Consider the following 19,245-nt stretch of genomic DNA (forward strand, 5'->3'; position numbering starts at 1 on the left):
TATATGAAAAATAAGAAAATACTTATTTTTTAATTTGATAAAAAAAATGAAGGAAGTTATGATTTTTTAAATTTTAACGTCATCAACGGCAGTGTATTTTTGAAACATTTTTTTATCTATTGTACGAATGAATAAAAAAATATGCTGTAGGGTCGGTTGGGGTAAATGGGGACAAAAGGTTTTGGAGCTTAATTTACAGTTTTTAAAATTAACTTCAACGTCAATATTTTTACCTCAGATCACCTACAAGAGGTTTTGATTATTGCCAAGCTTTTATCTTGACAATTGGCAGCAAGATAAAAAAAGTTATCGCTCAATGCATAAAAACTTGAAAATCAAAGTCAAACTATTTTAGTATTTTGTCTCGCATTTCAAAGAAAACAGACTTCAAAATCATACCAAATTTTTTTTCTTATTCCTTATGACTCTTATAACAGAAATTCTCTTGAATTTTTGATTATTGTCAATTTCGTTAATAATGACAAGCTGTCCCCATTTACCCTGAGTTTTCAAATTTTTGGGGTAAATGGGGACAGCTTGTCATTATTAACCAAATTAACAAAAATCAAAAATTCAAGTGAATTTCTGTTATGGGAGTCATAAAGAATAAGAACAAAATTTGGTATGATTTTTAAGTCTGTTTTCTTTGAAATGCCAAAGTTGTATAATTGTGTTTCCAAACGGAATAAGTTTCTTTAAAGTTTATATTCCAAAAAAGTGGATTTGTTTTTTATTTTAACAAAAATATTTTAAAGATTTTTAAAAAAAAAAATTTTTTTTAAAATAATAATCCTTTTCGAAGGGTTAAAGTTAAAATTTTTAGAAATAATTAAAATTTCAAAAGATATTGTTAATTTTCAAACAATTATTAAATTTTACAGAACTAAAAATAATTTATCAAACAATTTTTGGAAAACATTTTTTAAATTTAATTGAATTTTCAAAGATTTAAAATTGAGATTTTTAAAATTAATTGAAACTTTAAGTGTTTTGTAATTAAAATTTTAAATGATTTCACTAAAAATTTATTAGAAAATGCGGACAAAATACAATAATTTGAAAATCATTTTTAATTGAAAAATGGTTTCAGATAGTTGAATTTTCAAAGAATATTATTAAAATAGTTTAAAATAATTGAATTTCTTTAGAGTTATAATTGAAATTATTAAATTTCAAAAAAAAAATTTTCGATGGAAAATTTTAGAAATAATTAAATTTTAGATGCTTTTAAATTCAAATTATTGAAAATTCAATTAATTATGAATTCAAATTTTTGAGAATAATGAAATTTTATTTTATTTTAAATTTGGAAAATAATTGAAATTCAGTTCATTTTAAATTGAAAATTTTGGGAAATAATTGAATTTTAATTGAAATTTTGGATAATAATTTAATTTAAGTTCATTTTTGATTGAAAATTTGGATAATTAATTTTGAATAGAAATTTTAGAAAATAATTGAATTTTATTTAATTTTAAATTGAAAACTTGATAAATAATTAAATTTCAAATTAAAAATTGTGGATAATTATTGGATTTTTAATTGATTTTGAATTAAAATTTCGGGTAATAATTGAATTTTAGTTTATTTTGAATTGAAATTTTTAAAAAATAATTCAATTTTATTGTGATATTTTTTTTTTAAATTATAAACAATTGTTAAATTTCATAAAAATTTGAATTGAAAAATAATTTTGATATAATTGAATTTGTGATGTATTTCATTAAAATTATTAAAAATACTTAATTTAGTGAAGAATCATTTTAGTTCAAAATTTGTTAAATAATTGAATTGAAGAAGATCTGAAGATCTACATTTTATACTAGAAAAATGTATTTTATTTACTTTTTTTTCAAATGTAAAAAAAAATGTCGCATTTTATTAAAAGAAGTCGATAAAAGTCGTATTTTTGAAAAAAGTCGGAAAAAGTCATATAATCCGAGGCCTGTAAACATATAATTTTCATTATTATCATTTAATATGTAATAATATTCTAATAAATTAAATTATTATTGATAATATTAATCTTTAATTTCTTTATAACAAACAACAGCAAGACTTGCAAAATAAAATGGTCTACTGGACCCATAGTATCAGTTAAGGGTTAAAAATGGTTAAAAAAAAATAATCATGAATTTTTTTTAATCCAAAAATTTTGAAAATTTTTCTCAATTAAATTTTGAAATATTCTAAATAACATTTTTTAAAAATATTTTAATGAATTATTCTTAATAAAGAATTCTATTTTATTTATCACAAATATTTGGTTTGTTATTAAGTTTTTATATGATAAAGTAGTAAATAAAACAAATTTAGTTTTTAATATTTATTGAAAATATATTTATTTCAAAACTTTTTTTAATTATTTGACTCAATTTAATGAAGAATATTGACCTTGGATAAATTTTTTAAGAGACTTTTTTGTTCTTTAAAGTCGATCCGAAGCTTGATTCAATCGAATTTTCATTTCGTATAGAGTTTTTATAAAAGCGAATTCTATCTATTAATTAAAAATTAGTTGAAATAGAAAATTAACTAAATAAAACTTCTGCTAAATAAAAATTAAGACAAGTGAAAATTCGATTAAATAAAAATTCAGATAAGTAAAATTAAATCAATAGAAAAATTTAATTAAATAAAAATTCTATTAATTAGAAATTCTTTGAAATAAATATCAGTAAAAATTCCTTTACATTTAAATTTTGTTTAAAAAAAATTCTGTTAAATAAAAATTTGCTCAAGTAGATAGATGAAAAATCAGATAAATAGAAATTTTATTAAATGTAAAATCAATTGAAAAATTCTTCGTTAAGAAAATTCCATTCATTATGAATTTTACTTTATAAACTTCTTACACGGGGGTTTTCTGGGTCGCTGATTACGAATCCGGTGTCCGTTTTTCAAAATTCAAAATGGCCGATCCAATATGGTGGAAGAATTTTAAAAAAATCGTTCGGTATCGCTTGAAAATCGTTTCTCGGGAGTTTTTGGGATCGATGATTACAAATTGGATGTTACTTTTTCAAAATTCAAAATGGCGGAACCAATATGGCGGATATATTTTTTGAAATTTGACGGTTTTGATTGAAACTCGTTATTCAGGAGTTTTCAAGGTCACTGATTACGAATTTTATATTAGTAGGTTGAATTAATTTTTAATTTTCCTGTCTGCCATATTGGATCCGATATTTTAAATTTTGAAAAACTTACATCAGATTCGAAATCAGCGACCCCAAAAACCCCCGAGTAACAAGTTTCAAGCGAATTGCATTTAATTTTCTAAAAGTCGTCCGACATATTGGATCCGCCATTTTGAATTTTTAAAAATAGACAACGGATTCGTAATCAACGATCCACAAAACCCCTGAATAAGAAGTTTTAAGCGAATTGCATTTGATTTTTTAAAAGTCGTCTGCCATATTGGATCCGCAATTTTGAATTTTTAAAATCTGACACCGAATTCGTTATCAGCGACCCGGAAAACCCAAAAATAACATGTTTTAAGTGAATTTTTAAAAATTTGTCGGTCAAATATTAATTTCTTATAATTTTTTTAAAGAAAAATCAATTTGTTTAAAAAAATAAAATGCAGAATATGTGGAAAAAATTCTAAAAATAATTTTAGACGTTTCTGATTGTAAAAAAAATTATAACTTAATTTTCATTATAGGTTAACAGAAAATGCATTTTTATTTTAAAAAGTACTAATTTTGTTGTTTTCTGAAAGTTAAACAAATTTGTTTTTATTAATTTTTTAAACAAAAAAAATTTTTTCTTATTTGTATGCTATTAGGTCTGGAAACATAAAAAATTTCGACTTCTATTGGTTATTTTTTACTAAAAAAATTAAAAAACAAAAAAAAGTTGGGGCGCTCAGCGTCCCACCATACAGCAAAAGGGTTAAGTAGAAATTAGATTTTGTTGACGTCGAAACATAGAAAAAAATCATTTTTAATTTGAATAATTTCATTTTGCGGTTTCTTGCAAGAAATTAATTTACAGAATATTTTATTATTAACTTAATTGAAATATTTTGTATTTATTGATGTAAGAGATTAAAAATTCATCAAAATAGATTTATTATTAGGATCTGGAATTTTTTTTAAATGGTCTTGAAAACCTGGAAAAGTCATGAAATTTGAAATTTCGAATTTTTTTCGTGTCAACTCTGTTAAATTATGTTCAACAAAACATTAACTGGAATACATCAAAAAAATAAATAATCCCGTATGGGAAATTTCACAGATTAGACCAGTTTGAGAGTTTGTAACCTTTTGAAAATTTTGAAAATTACTACAAAATAAAATAATTTCTTGTATTGCTTTATTATTGATGATTGATGATTCATATTAGAAGTTCCTATAAATTACATCATTTAACTTTTAGAACTAATTCTATCAATTAGAAATTTTGTTAAATAACTTTTCGGTTAAATAAAAATTCTGTAGTATGGAAAATCGCTTATATGAAAATTATATCAAATAATAATTCTAACAAATAAAAATTCATCTGAAAGAAAATTTTATTTAATGAAATTCTACCCAATAAAAATTCTTTAAAATGCCTATTATGTTAAATCAAAATTCGAGGAAATAAAAATTCGAACAATTGAAAAATCTGTGAAGTGAATTTTCGGTTATATAAAAATTGTGTAATATAGAAAATTGTTTTGATGAAAATTCTGCAAAATACTAATTCGAACAAATAAAAATTTGTCTCAAAAATAATTATGACAAATGAAATTCCATAAAATGAAAATGCTAACTAATGATTTTTAGAACATAATTATGCGTCTCTATATATGAATTATTTACAGCAATTTTACATTGGACTTAAGTAAAGTAATTCTAAAATTATTTCCTTTAATGATAAAACTCTGCACATGAAATATCCTTTCGCGATGTTTCACTGACGGAGATAAAGTTTGAAATGACTAGAAATCAATAATAGTACGAATAAGTGTATCCTCTTTTCCTTCGACAATTTTTCTGCAGGAATTGTATAAATGTCAATTTCCATGAATCTAAAATTATTACAAACTATAGTCCTGACAATGTTTCTATACTACATTTAAATTACTTTCCTAGAATATTTCATTTTCTTGATAATATTCCATGAATAATAAATCTTTTACTCGCCTTATCATAACTTCTATGTCTATAGCCCAAAGCAGAGGAAACTTAATTCATTTAATATTGTACTACTGTTATAAGATATGGACTTCTTTGATAATAGTTGCTTCAGATTCACTAAAATTTTCTCTTGTATTATTGGACAATGGCCTTATCAAACGAAAGCGGAAAAAATTATTATTTCATCTATTTATATATTCCTAAACTCAACTTTCATTTCGGTCACGGTAATAAATTAAGAGTTAAATTTTTTTTACTTTTCAAAAACATTATATCGTTTAGCAATTTAAATATATACAACTGATTATCTTATAAAGTATAACAAACGTTTAATTTTACATATATCATTTTCAAAGTATAAAATAAATTTATAAAATAATTTTTCAAAATTTCTTCTGCAATATTAATTACACAGCCACACACACAAAAAAAAGGTTTTGATCTGGGGGTCTGACTATGCCTACTTTATGTTTTTTGGGTCGCTGAATCCGAATTCGAGATCCGTTTTACCCCATCAGATCAGGATTTTGAGATAACCTCAAAAAACCAATATGGCGGACATTTTTTCGAAAAATTCATCGTATTTGCCTAAAACTCAATACTCGGGGGTTTTTGGGGTCGCTGATCACGAATCTAATGTCAGTTTTTCAAAATTCAAAATGGCGGATCCAAAATGGCTAACACATTTTCGAAAAATTTATCGGATTTGCCTGAAACTCGTTACACGGAGGTTTTTAGGGTCGCTGATCACGAATCTGATGTCAGTTTTAAAAAATTCAAAATGGCGGATCCAATATGGCAACCAAAAAATTTTAAAAATCCACGAAATTTGCTTAAAACTTGTTACTCGGGGGTTTACGGGTCGCTGATTACGAATCTGAAGTCAATTTTTAATAATTCAAAATGGCGGATCCAATATGGCGTACGACTTTTTGAAAACTTAATGAAATTTGCTTGAAACTAGTTGCTCGGGGGTTTTTGGGGTCGCTGATTACGAATCTGAAGTCAGTTTTTAAAAATTCAAAATGGCGGACACTTTTTCGAAAAATTCATCGGAATCGCCTGAAACTCGCGTTACTCGGGGGTTTTCGGAGTCGCTGATTACGAATTTGAAGTCAGTTTTCAAAAATTCAAGATGGCATCGTAACAAATTTCTTAAGTGTATCTGCCATGACGGCATTTTTCGAAAAAGTGTCCGCCATTTTGAATTTTGAAAAACTGACATCAGATTCGTGATCAGCGACCCCAAAAACCTCCGAGTAACGAGTTTCAGGCAAATCCGATGAATTTTTCGAATAAGTGTCCGCCATATTGGTTTTTTGAGGTTATCTCAAAATCCTGATATGATAGAGGTAAAACGGACCTCGAATTCGGATTTAGCGACCCAAAAAACATACAGTAGGCATAGTCAAATCCCCAGATCAAAACCTTTTTTTGTGTGGCTGTGTTACCCCTCATAACAAAAGGATATCCCTAGGATATCCATAGGATATCCATATCAATGGTCGATATCCTAGAATGGTCCCAAGGATATCTTGAGATATCCCTAGGATATCCAAACCGCCGGTCTGTGGGACATCAACAGGACATCCAGAGGATATCCACAGGATATCCCTAAGACATCCACAAAATATCTATTGGATATTATATCGCAGGATAACCATGGGGTATCCTCAGGATGTCCGTGGGATATTCTTAGGATATTCACGGGATATTTAATATCTCAACATATATTTTTAAAGGTTAAAATTGTTAAGCTAATATAATAAATAATAATATAATAAAAACAAAAATCTTATGAGCTTCTAATTTATTTTAAATGAAGATTTGAAACGCATTTTTCAAAGTTTTTAAATAAACTCATGCACTTAATGTATAATTAATATTAATAGTTATTCGTTATTTGCGGGGAAGAATTTATATTGTTTAAAGCCAATTTATTTTCTGACAATATTAAGGATATAAATAAAGGAATGAATCACGAATGAGAAAAAAATTAGTTAATAATTTTTCAAATTAAACAACTTTCTCGAAAACAAGTTGCATTTTATTTTTTATTCACACTCGTAGTCTCATAATGACTTTAAAAACAGTATCCTGAGAATATCTTCTTGACATCCAGAAGATATACTGAGAATATCCTGAAAATATCTGTGGGATATCCTGATGATATCTGTGGGATATCCTGACGATATCTATGGGATATCTGGAGGACATTTATGAAAGTCTATAGAGATATCCAGAAGATATCCTGTGGATATCCTCAGATATCCATGGGATATCCAAAGGATATCCAAACCGTCGATTTTTTGGATATCCTTAAGAGATCCTTTTGATATCCATAGGATATCCCTAGGATATCTGCGGGATATTATCAATATATCCCAAGATATCTTGTGTTATTAGGGATCTATCAGTGTTTAAAAAATGCATTTACTGTAGAAATTTAACAATTAACTGTTAATTTTTTAATAATAAGTTAATTTAACAGATAATTGGACTTTCAACGTTAGAACTTAATTTTGATGAATTAATAAATAATGTAACTATTATCATAACCAACGTGGGAATAATGATAAAATTATTAAATTGCGTCTACAACAAAAAAAAGGTGTGTGTTTATCAATTATTAAAACAATTTCAAAAAATATAATAATATTTATTTTTTGATTTATTTTTTATAAAAATAGATGAAAGACCTTCTTAATCGTTTTAAATCAAATTGGACAATGATGTCAGATACAGAAATTCAGACACTGCAAAAATTTTCAGAAACAGGGAAATTGGTTGTTATAACATATGCCGGTAATTTTTCAAAAAGTCCTTTGATAACACTTTTAGAATCAAGTAATTTTTCCTTTAATTTAAGCGTTTTGAAAATTAAACATTAAAAGAGAATTTTAATTTATAAGTAAAATATTTATCGACAAAAGTAAACTATTCTGCATCAATATAATTATAAATATCATCGAGTACAAATTTTTAAATATTTAGCCTTCGAAAATGAAAATACACATTAAATTACTAAAGACAATTGAATAAATTATTTACAGCTGTTGTGTATTCATCAATGTGCATTTATTTAATGTCTTCATATGTTCCACAAATACTTGATATTATTAAACCATTAAATGAATCTCGTCCAAAAAGAAGGGTTTATAGATCAAATTATTTAGTAGATGATGATGAATATTTTTATACTCTTTTATTTCACGAGCAATTTTGTTTTATTTTAAATATAACAACCGTAATTTGTGTAGATGCACTTTACGTAAAGTATGTTGAACACGTTTGTGGAATATTCTCCATTTTACGGTATACAAAAAATAATTTTATTTGTATTACTTAAATTCTAAATTTACAATATCTGACCCAATATTTCTGAAATGAGCCACTAATTTTTCGATGACGAGATTTATATATGTCATATCAATTATTTTTTAAAGCATTATTTTCGAATCAAAATAAGATCCTAAAGTTGTTTTGCAAAATTTTAATTTTTTTAAGAGTTATTGTTTACACAATTTTTATAAGCATCCAATTAGTAAAAAAAGCTTTTCTACGGTTCTATTTGATGGATTTTGCTAAAATTTGGTATGAGTAATATACAATAATCATATTGCTTTCAAACAAAAAATTTGATTTTGTCTATAATTTGTTTAAAATAGCAATAATTATTATAAACAAATGAAAATATAATAAACTTCTGTGCCTAATTTCGTATTTTTTCTTGTGAATTCTTTATTTCAACACGAGTATTTCAAAAAAAGAAAAGTCAGTTTATTGCATTAGGTCAAAAGTTATTAATATATTTGTTATCGCGCTCCTCCAACTAACTGCTACAGTGGGACGAAAAACACGGCCGTGAACAAATTAACATAGAGCCTACAATTTTTTTTCAATTGTTTATTTAATGTTAAAGTTGAAAAATTATTTTTTCCTCAAAACTTTGTAAAAAAGGCGATTATTAAGTCAACAAGGACGAAAAATGTTAACGTATTCACCTAGAGAGTTAAATTTTTTTTGGATAATGTAATCAGTCCCAGATAGCAAAATGCGCTCACAGTATCAGACATGTAGCTAGCACGCGTGCCGTTCAACCCGTACGCGTGCTTTCACTGGACCAAACAGATGCGTCCTCATATGCGACGCATGTGAGTCGCACGCATGATGGTCCAATAAGTTTAGATCATATTCTATTACTAATTTAAGTTAAAACGAATATAAATATATTACGTGATGCTGAAATGTAGAAATTGTCGTTAAACTTGACTATTAGACAAATTAATATACTTGTAGTGTAAACTTTAAACTGTCAATTATAAAAGAGTAATTTCTAAATAACAAAAACGCGTTTTGACCCCAGTGACCTATACAAGAATTTGTATAAGATTAATGTTACCTACATGAAAGGAATTTTCTGCGCATTTTACAATAGTTTCGGTGCCATATACGCGAATTCTACAAATAACTTGTTTTGAAAAAAAACAAACTTCCATTTTAATTTGGTTAAAGTCATTCTGTCATTTTAGCAATTTATTTATTTATAACAACAAAAATCTTAAATTAAAAAAGTTGTAAAAATGACAGATTTAATATTTTCTAAGTTGATTTTTTTTGTTATCTTGCGATACTTTTAATCAGTAATCTTAGTGAAATTTAATGATTTTATAAAAAGGAAATACAATTTTTAATGATTAAATTTTAAGGTTATGTTTTAACATTAAACGGAAAATGAGAATGTTTATACTAAAAGACTAATATGACTAATATTATTTTGTTTGGATAATTAATTTTATAAAATTTTTCACAAAAAGACGTCTTATTGTGAACCCATTTGAATATACAACATTTAACAAATTCTTTTGCACTTGTGTGAAATTTGTTGTTCACCTTGACTAATAATATTGCACATTTCGCTCAATATGTCATCAATTTCGTAATTAGAAACTTAAATAAAAAAAAATTGTTCATAAAACTTGTTTAAACAATTAAAAATAATTAATTTATAATAACTATTGAACTGGTAATTGATTTTGCATCTTAAATAAAAAAATGGGTAATAATCGCCTTTTCTAAAAAGTTTCGCTGGTTTTAAGAAGGAAAACAAAATTTTTGCAACTTTAACATTAAATGAACAATTGAAAATTTTTTTTCCAAAAAACAAAAACAAATACGTGGTACATTACTCATACAAAATTTTAGCAAAATCCATCGAATAGAACCGTAGAAAATGCTTTTCTTTACTAATTGGATGCTTATAAAAATTGTTTGAACAATAACTCTTAAAATAATTAAAATTTTTGCAAAACAACTTTAGGATCTTATTTTGATTTGAAAATGCTATAAAATTATTGATATGACATATAAAAATCTCGCTATCCAAAAATTAGTGACTCATTTCAGAAATTTTGAGCCATATTTGTAATTTAGACAATATAATTAATTTTAATGTGCAGGAATCGAATAGAAAATATTATGAATATTTTTGATTTGGAATATTCCGAAACTCATACATTCATAACAGATGAACAAATTACAAAACAAGTTTCACTTTGCATTGCTTATCATCGAAAAGCAATCAAGTATTTATTGAGTGACAATTAAATATAATTTGAAAATAACAATTTTATTCATATTTGTTCATTTTTTTTAGATGTGCTGAATGTATCAAATCTATTTATGGAGTTGCATTATTTATTGAAGTAGGAATGAATATGGTATTATTGAGCGCAACCGGATATGTGGTATTAAGAGACAAATTTTTTTTAATTCATTCTAAGAATCATCGACATTGTACTAAATTTAAACATTCATTTGAATAAAATTAGATCAATGTCACTAAAAAATTCAAAATCTGAACTTAATTAAGGGCCTTTATATTTGTAAATGCAGATTCCATGAAAAAAAAATAATTGACATTGAAAAAATTAAAATATATTATTACACAGCCCCACAAAAAAAAAAGTGTCATGTACTTTTGACCAGAATACCCTAACCCTATGTATTTTGACGCGCTGAACGCACGAATCCGAAGTCCGTTTTGCTCCATCACGTCAGGATTTTTTTCTAACCTCAAAAAACATGTCGGATTTTGAGAAGTAGGCGATTTTTTTAAAAATTGATGTATTAACTTCAAACTTGGTATCTGGGGGTTTTTTGTTTTGCTGATTACGAATCTGAAGTTAGATTTTCAAAATCAAAAATGGCGGATCCAATATGGCGGACGAATTTTGAAAAAATTTTAAGATTTACTTCAAACTTGGTATCTAGGGGTTTTTTGGGTCGCTGATTACGAATCTGATGTCAGTTTTCAAAAATTGATAATGGCGTATCTAATGTGGCCGATAGAAGTCCATGTTGGATATGCCATTTTGAATTTTTGAAATCTGACATCAGATTCGTAATCAGTGACCCAAAAAACCCCCAGATACACTATTGCACATTAATTTTTGAAAAATTTCGTAAAATAATGTCCCCCTACCAAAAAAAATTCAAGGGGTATTTCCCCCCCATAAATCAGCTTTTGGGGAAAAACAAAACATACGTGTCAAATTGTTTTCAAAAAACTACAAAACTGCCAAGTTTCAGAAAAATCGGCGTATGGCACTTCCCTAGTGTTACTTGTCAGCAACTTAGAAAACCTGTAGATACCAAATTTCATAATAATCTGACAGTTTTTTAAAAATAATTCCTTAATATTGAATCAGACATATCGAATTTCGGAAATCTGACATCAGATTCGTAATCAGCGACCGAAAAAACCCCTAGATACCAAGTTTGAAGTAAATCTTAAAATTTTTTCAAAATTCGTCCGCCATATTGGATCCGCCATTTTTGATTTTGAAAATCTAACTTCAGATTCGTAATCAGAAAAACAAAAAACCCCCAGATACCAAGTTTGAAGTTAATACATCAATTTTTAAAAAAATCGCCTACTTCTCAAAATTGGACATGTTTTTTGAGGTTAGAAAAAAATCCTGACGTGATGGAGCAAAACGGACTTCGGATTCGTGCTCAGCGCGTCAAAATACATAGGGTTAGGGTATTCCGGTCAAAAGTACATGACACTTTTTTTTGTGGGGCTGTGTTATTAATAATATCCGTTGGAAGAATATATACCGATTTTCAAAAAAATGTGAAACTTTCAAAAAATTTTTATTTATACATTTTGCATATGACCAAAATTTTCTACATATCGCTACCTTTAAAAATGGCTAAAAAATGATCAGACTATGGCGACCAGTTAAGGTTAAAAAAAACTTTAATATTATCGAAAAAAGTATTATTTTTTTAAATACAATATTAATGACTTTTTAAATAAAAATTCACCACACAAAGTTTTTAAGATACTTGATAACAAAGATATTAATAACATCATCGACTGATGGTAAAAGTAGGAATATGATGATATAAAAAATTGCCATCACAAAAATATACATTCCCGATTGATTGTAAAACAGGAAAATGAAAATATAAAAAATTATTGACATGGAATTCTACATTTCGGTCATTCGGTAATGTAAATTTCTATGTCAGTATTTTTATATTTTCAATTTTCCTGGTTTACCATCAGTCGGTAATGTAGATTTATATTTCGATAATTTTTATATTTTCATTTTCCTGTTTTACCATCACTCTGTAATATAGATTTCTATGTCGGTAATTTTTATATTATCATTTTCTTGCTTTTACCATCAGTCGATAATGTAGATTTTTATACCGGTAATAGATTTTTATATCCCGTGTGGGGTTTGCTGGTCTCTTATCGGGCGCTTTCCCGGGTGGCGGAAAGGGTGATCAAGGTATACCAAGTTGGTTGTAAATCCGAAGTGGATATTAAAACCAGCAAAAGGAAAGGAGAGGATAGGGAAAGGAAATGGACGGTCTAAGGGAGGGGGTTATTTCATGGAAAGTATAAATATTAGTGAAGGGGAGGAGGATGAAGGGGGGGGGAGAGGAGGAAAAGAAATTGGTGATCGGTAGAGCACTCGGGGTCTGATCCCTTCGACTGCTGGTCGGACTCTTGTATTTGTCCTGTCCTTGCACCTGCGGCCTCCTGAATCCAGAGGATGCTCTGCTGCTTGTGCGGTATCAACCTTGTGGCTTAAATGCACTTCCCTGGCGGATTCGATTTGCGTAATGTCTACTTAACTAAGCGGACTTTAGGTAGACATTAGGTAGACATGTAAAAAAACGTATAAAAAAGCTATTAATCGACTTATTATGATAAAAAAAAGTTGATAAAAGGGTAAATGAATGTTTATAGAGTAAATTCGTACAAAATTTGTAATTAATAAAGCAATAAATAATTAATAATGAATGGAAATGTGCGCGAGGTACCTGATCAGTTCAGCTGTACAATTATTTTCGTGCTATTTTCATGAAAAGAATATAAATTAACTGCAAAAACAATTGATATTTATAAAAAAGTGTAAAATTGATTTAATTTTATTGTTTGCAATACGAATTATTAAATAATAATTAAGTTTTTATCAAATGTGAATAGTGTTGTGAAAACCTGTGAAAACTAATGAGTTACTACATTACCGATCGCATATGATAATAAAAAGTTCTCGATGAGTGTAACAAAAAAGCTGCAATCATGTCCGTAATTTTGGACGAGAAACAATTATGAAATCAATAATTATTTGTATAACTTTATTCTGCATTTTAAAATTCACTTTTTATTTTCTTTCAAAGCAAAAGCTTGGAAGAAAACATGCTCGCACTGTATTGTAAAAACTGGTGGCGCCATCTCTCATATGCGATCGGTAATGTAGTAACTCATTAGTTTTCACAGGTTTTCACAACACTATTCACATTTGATAAAAACTTAATTATTATTTAATAATTCGTATTGCAAACAATAAAATTAAATCAATTTTACACTTTTTTATAAATATCAATTGTTTTTGCAGTTAATTTATATTCTCTTCATGAAAGTAGCACGAAAATAATTGTACAGCTGAACTGATCAGGTACCTCGCGCACATTTCCATTCATTATTAATTATTTATTGCTTTATTAATTACAAATTTTGTACGAATTTACTCTATAAACATTCATTTACCCTTTTATCAACTTTTTTTTATCATAATAAGTCGATTAATAGCTTTTTTATACGTTTTTTTACATGTCTACCTAATGTCTACCTAAAGTCCGCTTAGTTAAGTAGACATTACGCAAATCGAATCCGCCAGGGTTGGTTGCCAAACGAGGGCAGAGACCTTCCTAGCGCGGGGATAAAATCCCGGAGTCACTGGGGGTTCTAAGGAATGGCAGTTAAACCTGTCTTGCGGATGGGGACGCTGGTTATCCGTCTCGGTAGAGGAGACTGTAGGACTCTCGGACGGGTCAAATTTCGGGTTTCTGTCCTGCATTAGAGGGGTTTCGGCGCCCTGCGTGGTCCGGACCATAACCTGAAAAAAGGGGGGACTCCTTTCTTCCTGTTTCTCGCTGATTCCTACTCTTCGTTTTTTAATTTATTATTTTATTTTTATCCGTTTTGATTTTTTATTTAATTTTTTGTTTTTTTATATCTTCATTTCCTTTTTTTCTTTTCTTTTTCGTCTTGTTTTTATTTATTTTGTTTTGTCCTAATCGTTATTTATTTGTTTATTTTATGTTTTATTTATTTATTTTACGACTTTTATTTTGTTTTCTTGTTATATGCTTTTTACTCCCTGACAGACCATGGACACGAAGAGGCGCTTGGTGAGCCCCAGAGGGGCGTTCTCACCTTAGGCGACTTGCCCCTCCACAGACGATGCGCTGGTGAAACAAACTAAATGGATTCTCAAAAAACAATTGATCTGGAAAAACCCCCTCAAATTCCTAAAGAATTTGAGGTAACAGCCGAAGTTTATCAGGCCCCTCTGAAAATAATGAAGGGGTAATTGGTACTATAGCTTCGGCAGTGCAGCAGACAAGAATTTCTGTCAGAGGAAACAGGAGAGGTTCCTCCACGCCCTTGTGGGTAGGACCATGCAAGCTGCTGCTTGATATTGTGGAGAAACTCAAAGGAAGAATGGAAGCCTAGATAAGGCCATTCATGATATTGAAGGGGCGTTCATTAAAAATACCCCAAATGAACTCAAAGAAAGAGTTAAGGTGGCCAAAGAAGTGTACAGCACGGCAAAAAATGCGGGCCTTGCCGTCGGGTGCTTGGCTGGTAAACTCCAAAGAACTTTAGAAAAGCTGAGTACACCTAGGACGAAAACCAAAAAAAGTGCTTAGAGCAACACCCCTAGAACTACAGGGACACCCCAGTTCAAGCGGGGGGGACAACACCCCTCGGCACAAGCCCTGAAAAGGGGAGCTTCGACCTATCCAATAGAGAGAGTGTCGAAGAAGAGGACTTTTGAGGAAATTCAACAGGAAGCAAAATTCTTGCCTGTCACTGAACCTTAGACGGAAAAAGTCAATGCTAAGGGGAAGTGGATAAAAGTATCCTCAAAAAAAGAGAATAAGGAAAACGAAGGTAAAAAAGCCTCTTCCTCAAAATAACTGAGGAGTACGGAGGCTATCACGGTGACGACGAAGAGAAATGAATCCTACGCCGACATCCTGAAGCAATTGAAGACGTCGGTCAACCCCTTCGAGACCAGAGCCGAGGTCCTGGCAATCAGAAGAAAAAAGAAGCAGGAGTTGCTTATTGATCTCAGGAAAAACCAAGGGGTAACAGGTTTCAGAAAGAAGTTAATAAAAAATTAATTTTTGGGTTCAATGTTTTAGGTAAAAAGTATAAATTTTCATCAATTTTTTTGATAAAAAATGTATTTTTTACCAATTTCTTTGATTAATAAATGAATTTTTTTGATGAAATAATACATTTTTTTCACCATTATTTACATATAAAATTAATTTTTTTCAAATTTTTTTTTGATAAAGAAATTAATTTTTTATTAAAATAATAATTAATTAATATTTTTTAATATTAAATTAATTAATAAATTAATAAAAACATAAAAATTTTATAATTATTCAACATTAATCATATTAAAATGTATAAAACTTATTGATGTTAATAATTATATTATCAAATTCATCATTTTTATAAATTTTAGATAAAATTTCAATTTCGATCTCGTGCTCTACGAATGCTCCGCCAATTTCTTGCAGCATTCGCATCATACAATCTGCCAGGGAAGTGAACAGATTCTTCAGGTACCTTTGCTAAGGACATGTGGCTGAGTCCTGTAAAGGACCAGACAGGAGTAAGGCATGCTGGAGGTGTGGTTCTTCAGACCATTCCCACAAGGAATGCAAAAGCCAGTATAAGTGCTTAACTTGTAAGGAAAAAGGTGTGAAGGAAACAAACCACAACCCAGGATCTGAGCCCTGCCCAATATATAGGGAGGAACTTCGTAAGCTGAAAGCAAATTAAGTTTTCTCCAAGTCAACCTTGGAAGAGGCAGCATCGTACAAGACCTCCTGATGTAGACTGCCAGGGAGAGAGGAGATGATATACCGATCGTGAGCGAACAGTATAAGAAGCAAGGATTCTCAAACTGGTTTCAGGATGCATCAGGGAGGTCCGGTATAATGATATGCAATCCGGCATTTTAGATAAACTGCTCTCCCTGCACGGAAGCTGTGCACGGAGAGTGGTTTCAGCCTACAGAACGGATTCAATGAGTGCAGTCCTAGTTCCGGCGAGCACTCCGCCAGTAGATTTATTTGCGAGAGAAAGACAGGAGGTCTTCAGGCTAAGGAAGGACCTAGCGGGCTCAATGAAACAAGGGAATTGCAATAGCCTAAAGGCGGCTATTCGCAATGAAGCGAGGAAACATCTCGTTAAAAGATGGCAAGAGAGATGGGATGGGGATTTAAAAGAAAGGTGGACACACCGCCTGATTCCTCACCTCGCCACCTGGTTTGATAGAAAGCACGGCAAAGTTGGGTATTATCTGACACAAGCGTTGTCTGGTCATGGTTGTTTCGGCCATTACCTCCATAGATTGAAAATAAGAAAAGCTTCGAAATGCGTGTACTGCCATGCTCAAATCGATGACGCAGAACACACGTTATTTTCCCGTGAGCACTGGAGCGAGGATAGAGAAACCGTGTTTACGGCGGATGAGACTCGATCGATTCAACCCCGATACCATGGTCTCTGTCATGCTCCAAAGTCATAAAGGTTATGTCGACAAAAGATAAAGACGGAAGACCTGGGTCGACCTATGCAGGAGTAGAACCCTGCACACCTCGGAGAAATTGTTGCGCCTCCTTGAGACGGTCTGATCCTTGGAGTTGTAATTCCCTCCTTGATGTAGCGGATTTCCACGCTTGCCCTTGCAAAAAAGTTTTTTATATAAAAAAATCAGTTTTAACCTTGGAGTAAAAAAATATTACTTTTTTCGATAATATTGCAGGTTTTTTTTACATTTGTGGTCCCCATATTTAATATTTAAAAAGTGTCATATATGGCATTAAAAAATAGGCAAAATATAGTGCTTTTTTAAATTAAATCTATTTTAGGCAAAGGGGGTATTTTTTTGACAAAGAATGCCCCATATATACTTTAGTAGATCACTTAAAAAATTTTTCTATATGTTTCAAATTTCATTTTTTTTATAAACAAATAAATAATTAAATTTTTATGTAAAAAATTGACTTGCGGTTCATATACTCTCCATTTTACGAAATAGCGGTTGTAATACATACATTAAAGAAAATTTTTTGGATTTTTATTTTATTTTCAAATTTGTCAGTACAGACAGTTCGCCCATTTTGAACCGCTGGAATTTTTAAACAAGTGGACCACTTTTTTAACTATGGTTATTTATTTAAAAATATTACTAAATAATTTTTTTAGGTATTTTTTATTTATATTTAATTTTTTTAAATGACAATTAAATATTTTTTCTGGATTTCTATTATTTTTTATTCTCGGTTATAAATGTCCGTAATAAAATTAAACTTTAATTTTTGTAGTGTGCTGTAAGATTAGGATCATTAAATCAATTTATACAATTGGTTCCCTTTGCTTCAGGACAGGTGTTACATTTTTTCTTCAATGCCGTTCCAGGACAGCAATTAATTAATTTTAGTGAAGCAATTGGGGATTCAGTGTAAGTTATCAAATTTTTTGTAAATCTAAACAAAAAAAGTAACTTAATTATAATAAAAGACAAAATTAATATAAAATTATAATATTAAATATTAATTACATCAGATGCAATGCACAATGGTATAGAATGCCTATAAAAGCGCAAAAGCTTTTAATTTTAGTAATGTTTCGAAGTTTTCGTCGTCCTTGTACAATTCATGCATTTGGTGGAATTTTTACACTTTCCGTGGAATTATTCAGTGCGGTAAATATGTTAATTATTAATTTAAAATTAAAATTGATTATATTTTTCAGGGTATGAAAGCGTCAATATCATATTTTGCAGTTTTATTATCAGTCAGCCCTACTAAAAATAAAGACACAGAAAGTTAAAAAAAATATTAGTCAGAATTTCTGTCGTTTTGAGACTGTTGTTGTTAAGATTGCAGTAACAGAACGTCAGTTAGGACAGGTTTAATCAGGAAACTTCGACAATTTTTAAAAGTTTATATTTATTTCAACACTATATGTTTGTTTTTCACGAAATCAAATTATTAATATATGAGTTTATTATGTTTACAATATAATATATCTTTGAGAACTTAAATTTAAAAATGATAACTAAATGATCCTTAAAATTAAAAATGATAAGTTTTCGACATAAAATGTTTTTTATAATAAATTTTAGATATTTGTTATCGTAAAAAATTGCATATATGTATTACATATTAAAACTGAAAATTTTATGTTGATAATTGAATTATGGATTCTATTTATTTTTATGATAATTATTTATTTGAAAAAGTATAAATTATAATATTCACTTATCACAGCCCAAGAAGCACGCAATATATCCTCAATATCAAGGTAATATTACACGTGAGATTCATAATACAACGCTGTAATATTACAGTAATCTTACAGTGATCTTAAAATGTCCGCCTCAAGGTTACCGGGAATATTACGGTAATATTACAGTAATATTACAGACTGATTTGAGTTATTCATAAAGCATAAAAAACGTAAATATATTATAAGTCAATTTGGCTTGTTGGAAAA

At 29.0% G+C, this 19,245-nt stretch overlaps 2 protein-coding genes across 2 annotated transcripts in view; one reads left to right on the forward strand and one right to left on the reverse strand.

Annotated features, from left to right (window-relative positions):
- The window catches only part of LOC127285794 (pre-rRNA-processing protein TSR1 homolog), a 141,584-nt gene that overhangs the window by 662 nt on the left and 121,677 nt on the right, over nt 1–19,245 (reverse strand). The gene's annotated exons all lie outside the window — the stretch shown is intronic.
- LOC127285798 (odorant receptor 9a-like) lies at nt 5,171–18,901 on the forward strand. The gene is made up of 9 exons (XM_051311979.1): nt 5,171–5,359; nt 7,624–7,743; nt 7,823–7,937; nt 8,186–8,447; nt 10,592–10,717; nt 10,789–10,879; nt 18,072–18,208; nt 18,313–18,451; nt 18,502–18,901. The coding sequence occupies exons 1-9, from the start codon at nt 5,216–5,218 to the stop codon at nt 18,577–18,579; spliced, it is 1,212 nt and encodes a 403-aa protein (XP_051167936.1). The 5' UTR covers nt 5,171–5,215; the 3' UTR covers nt 18,580–18,901.

The sequence above is a fragment of the Leptopilina boulardi genome, unplaced genomic scaffold, assembly GCF_019393585.1.
Source record: "Leptopilina boulardi isolate dan_hultmark-lab unplaced genomic scaffold, ZJU_Lbou_2.1 LbouV2_341, whole genome shotgun sequence".
Taxonomy (NCBI): domain Eukaryota; kingdom Metazoa; phylum Arthropoda; class Insecta; order Hymenoptera; family Figitidae; genus Leptopilina; species Leptopilina boulardi.

Bases quoted from the DNA above. Each gene is read 5' to 3' on its own strand.
- LOC127285798 (XM_051311979.1), top strand. From the start codon at position 5,216: ATGGACTTCTTTGATAATAGTTGCTTCAGATTCACTAAAATTTTCTCT. The intron at 5,360-7,623 runs GTAATAAATTAA...TTAATTTAACAG, and splicing joins CAACTTTCATTTCGGTCACG to ATAATTGGACTTTCAACGTT. The intron at 7,938-8,185 runs GTAATTTTTCAA...AATTATTTACAG, and splicing joins GGTTGTTATAACATATGCCG to CTGTTGTGTATTCATCAATG.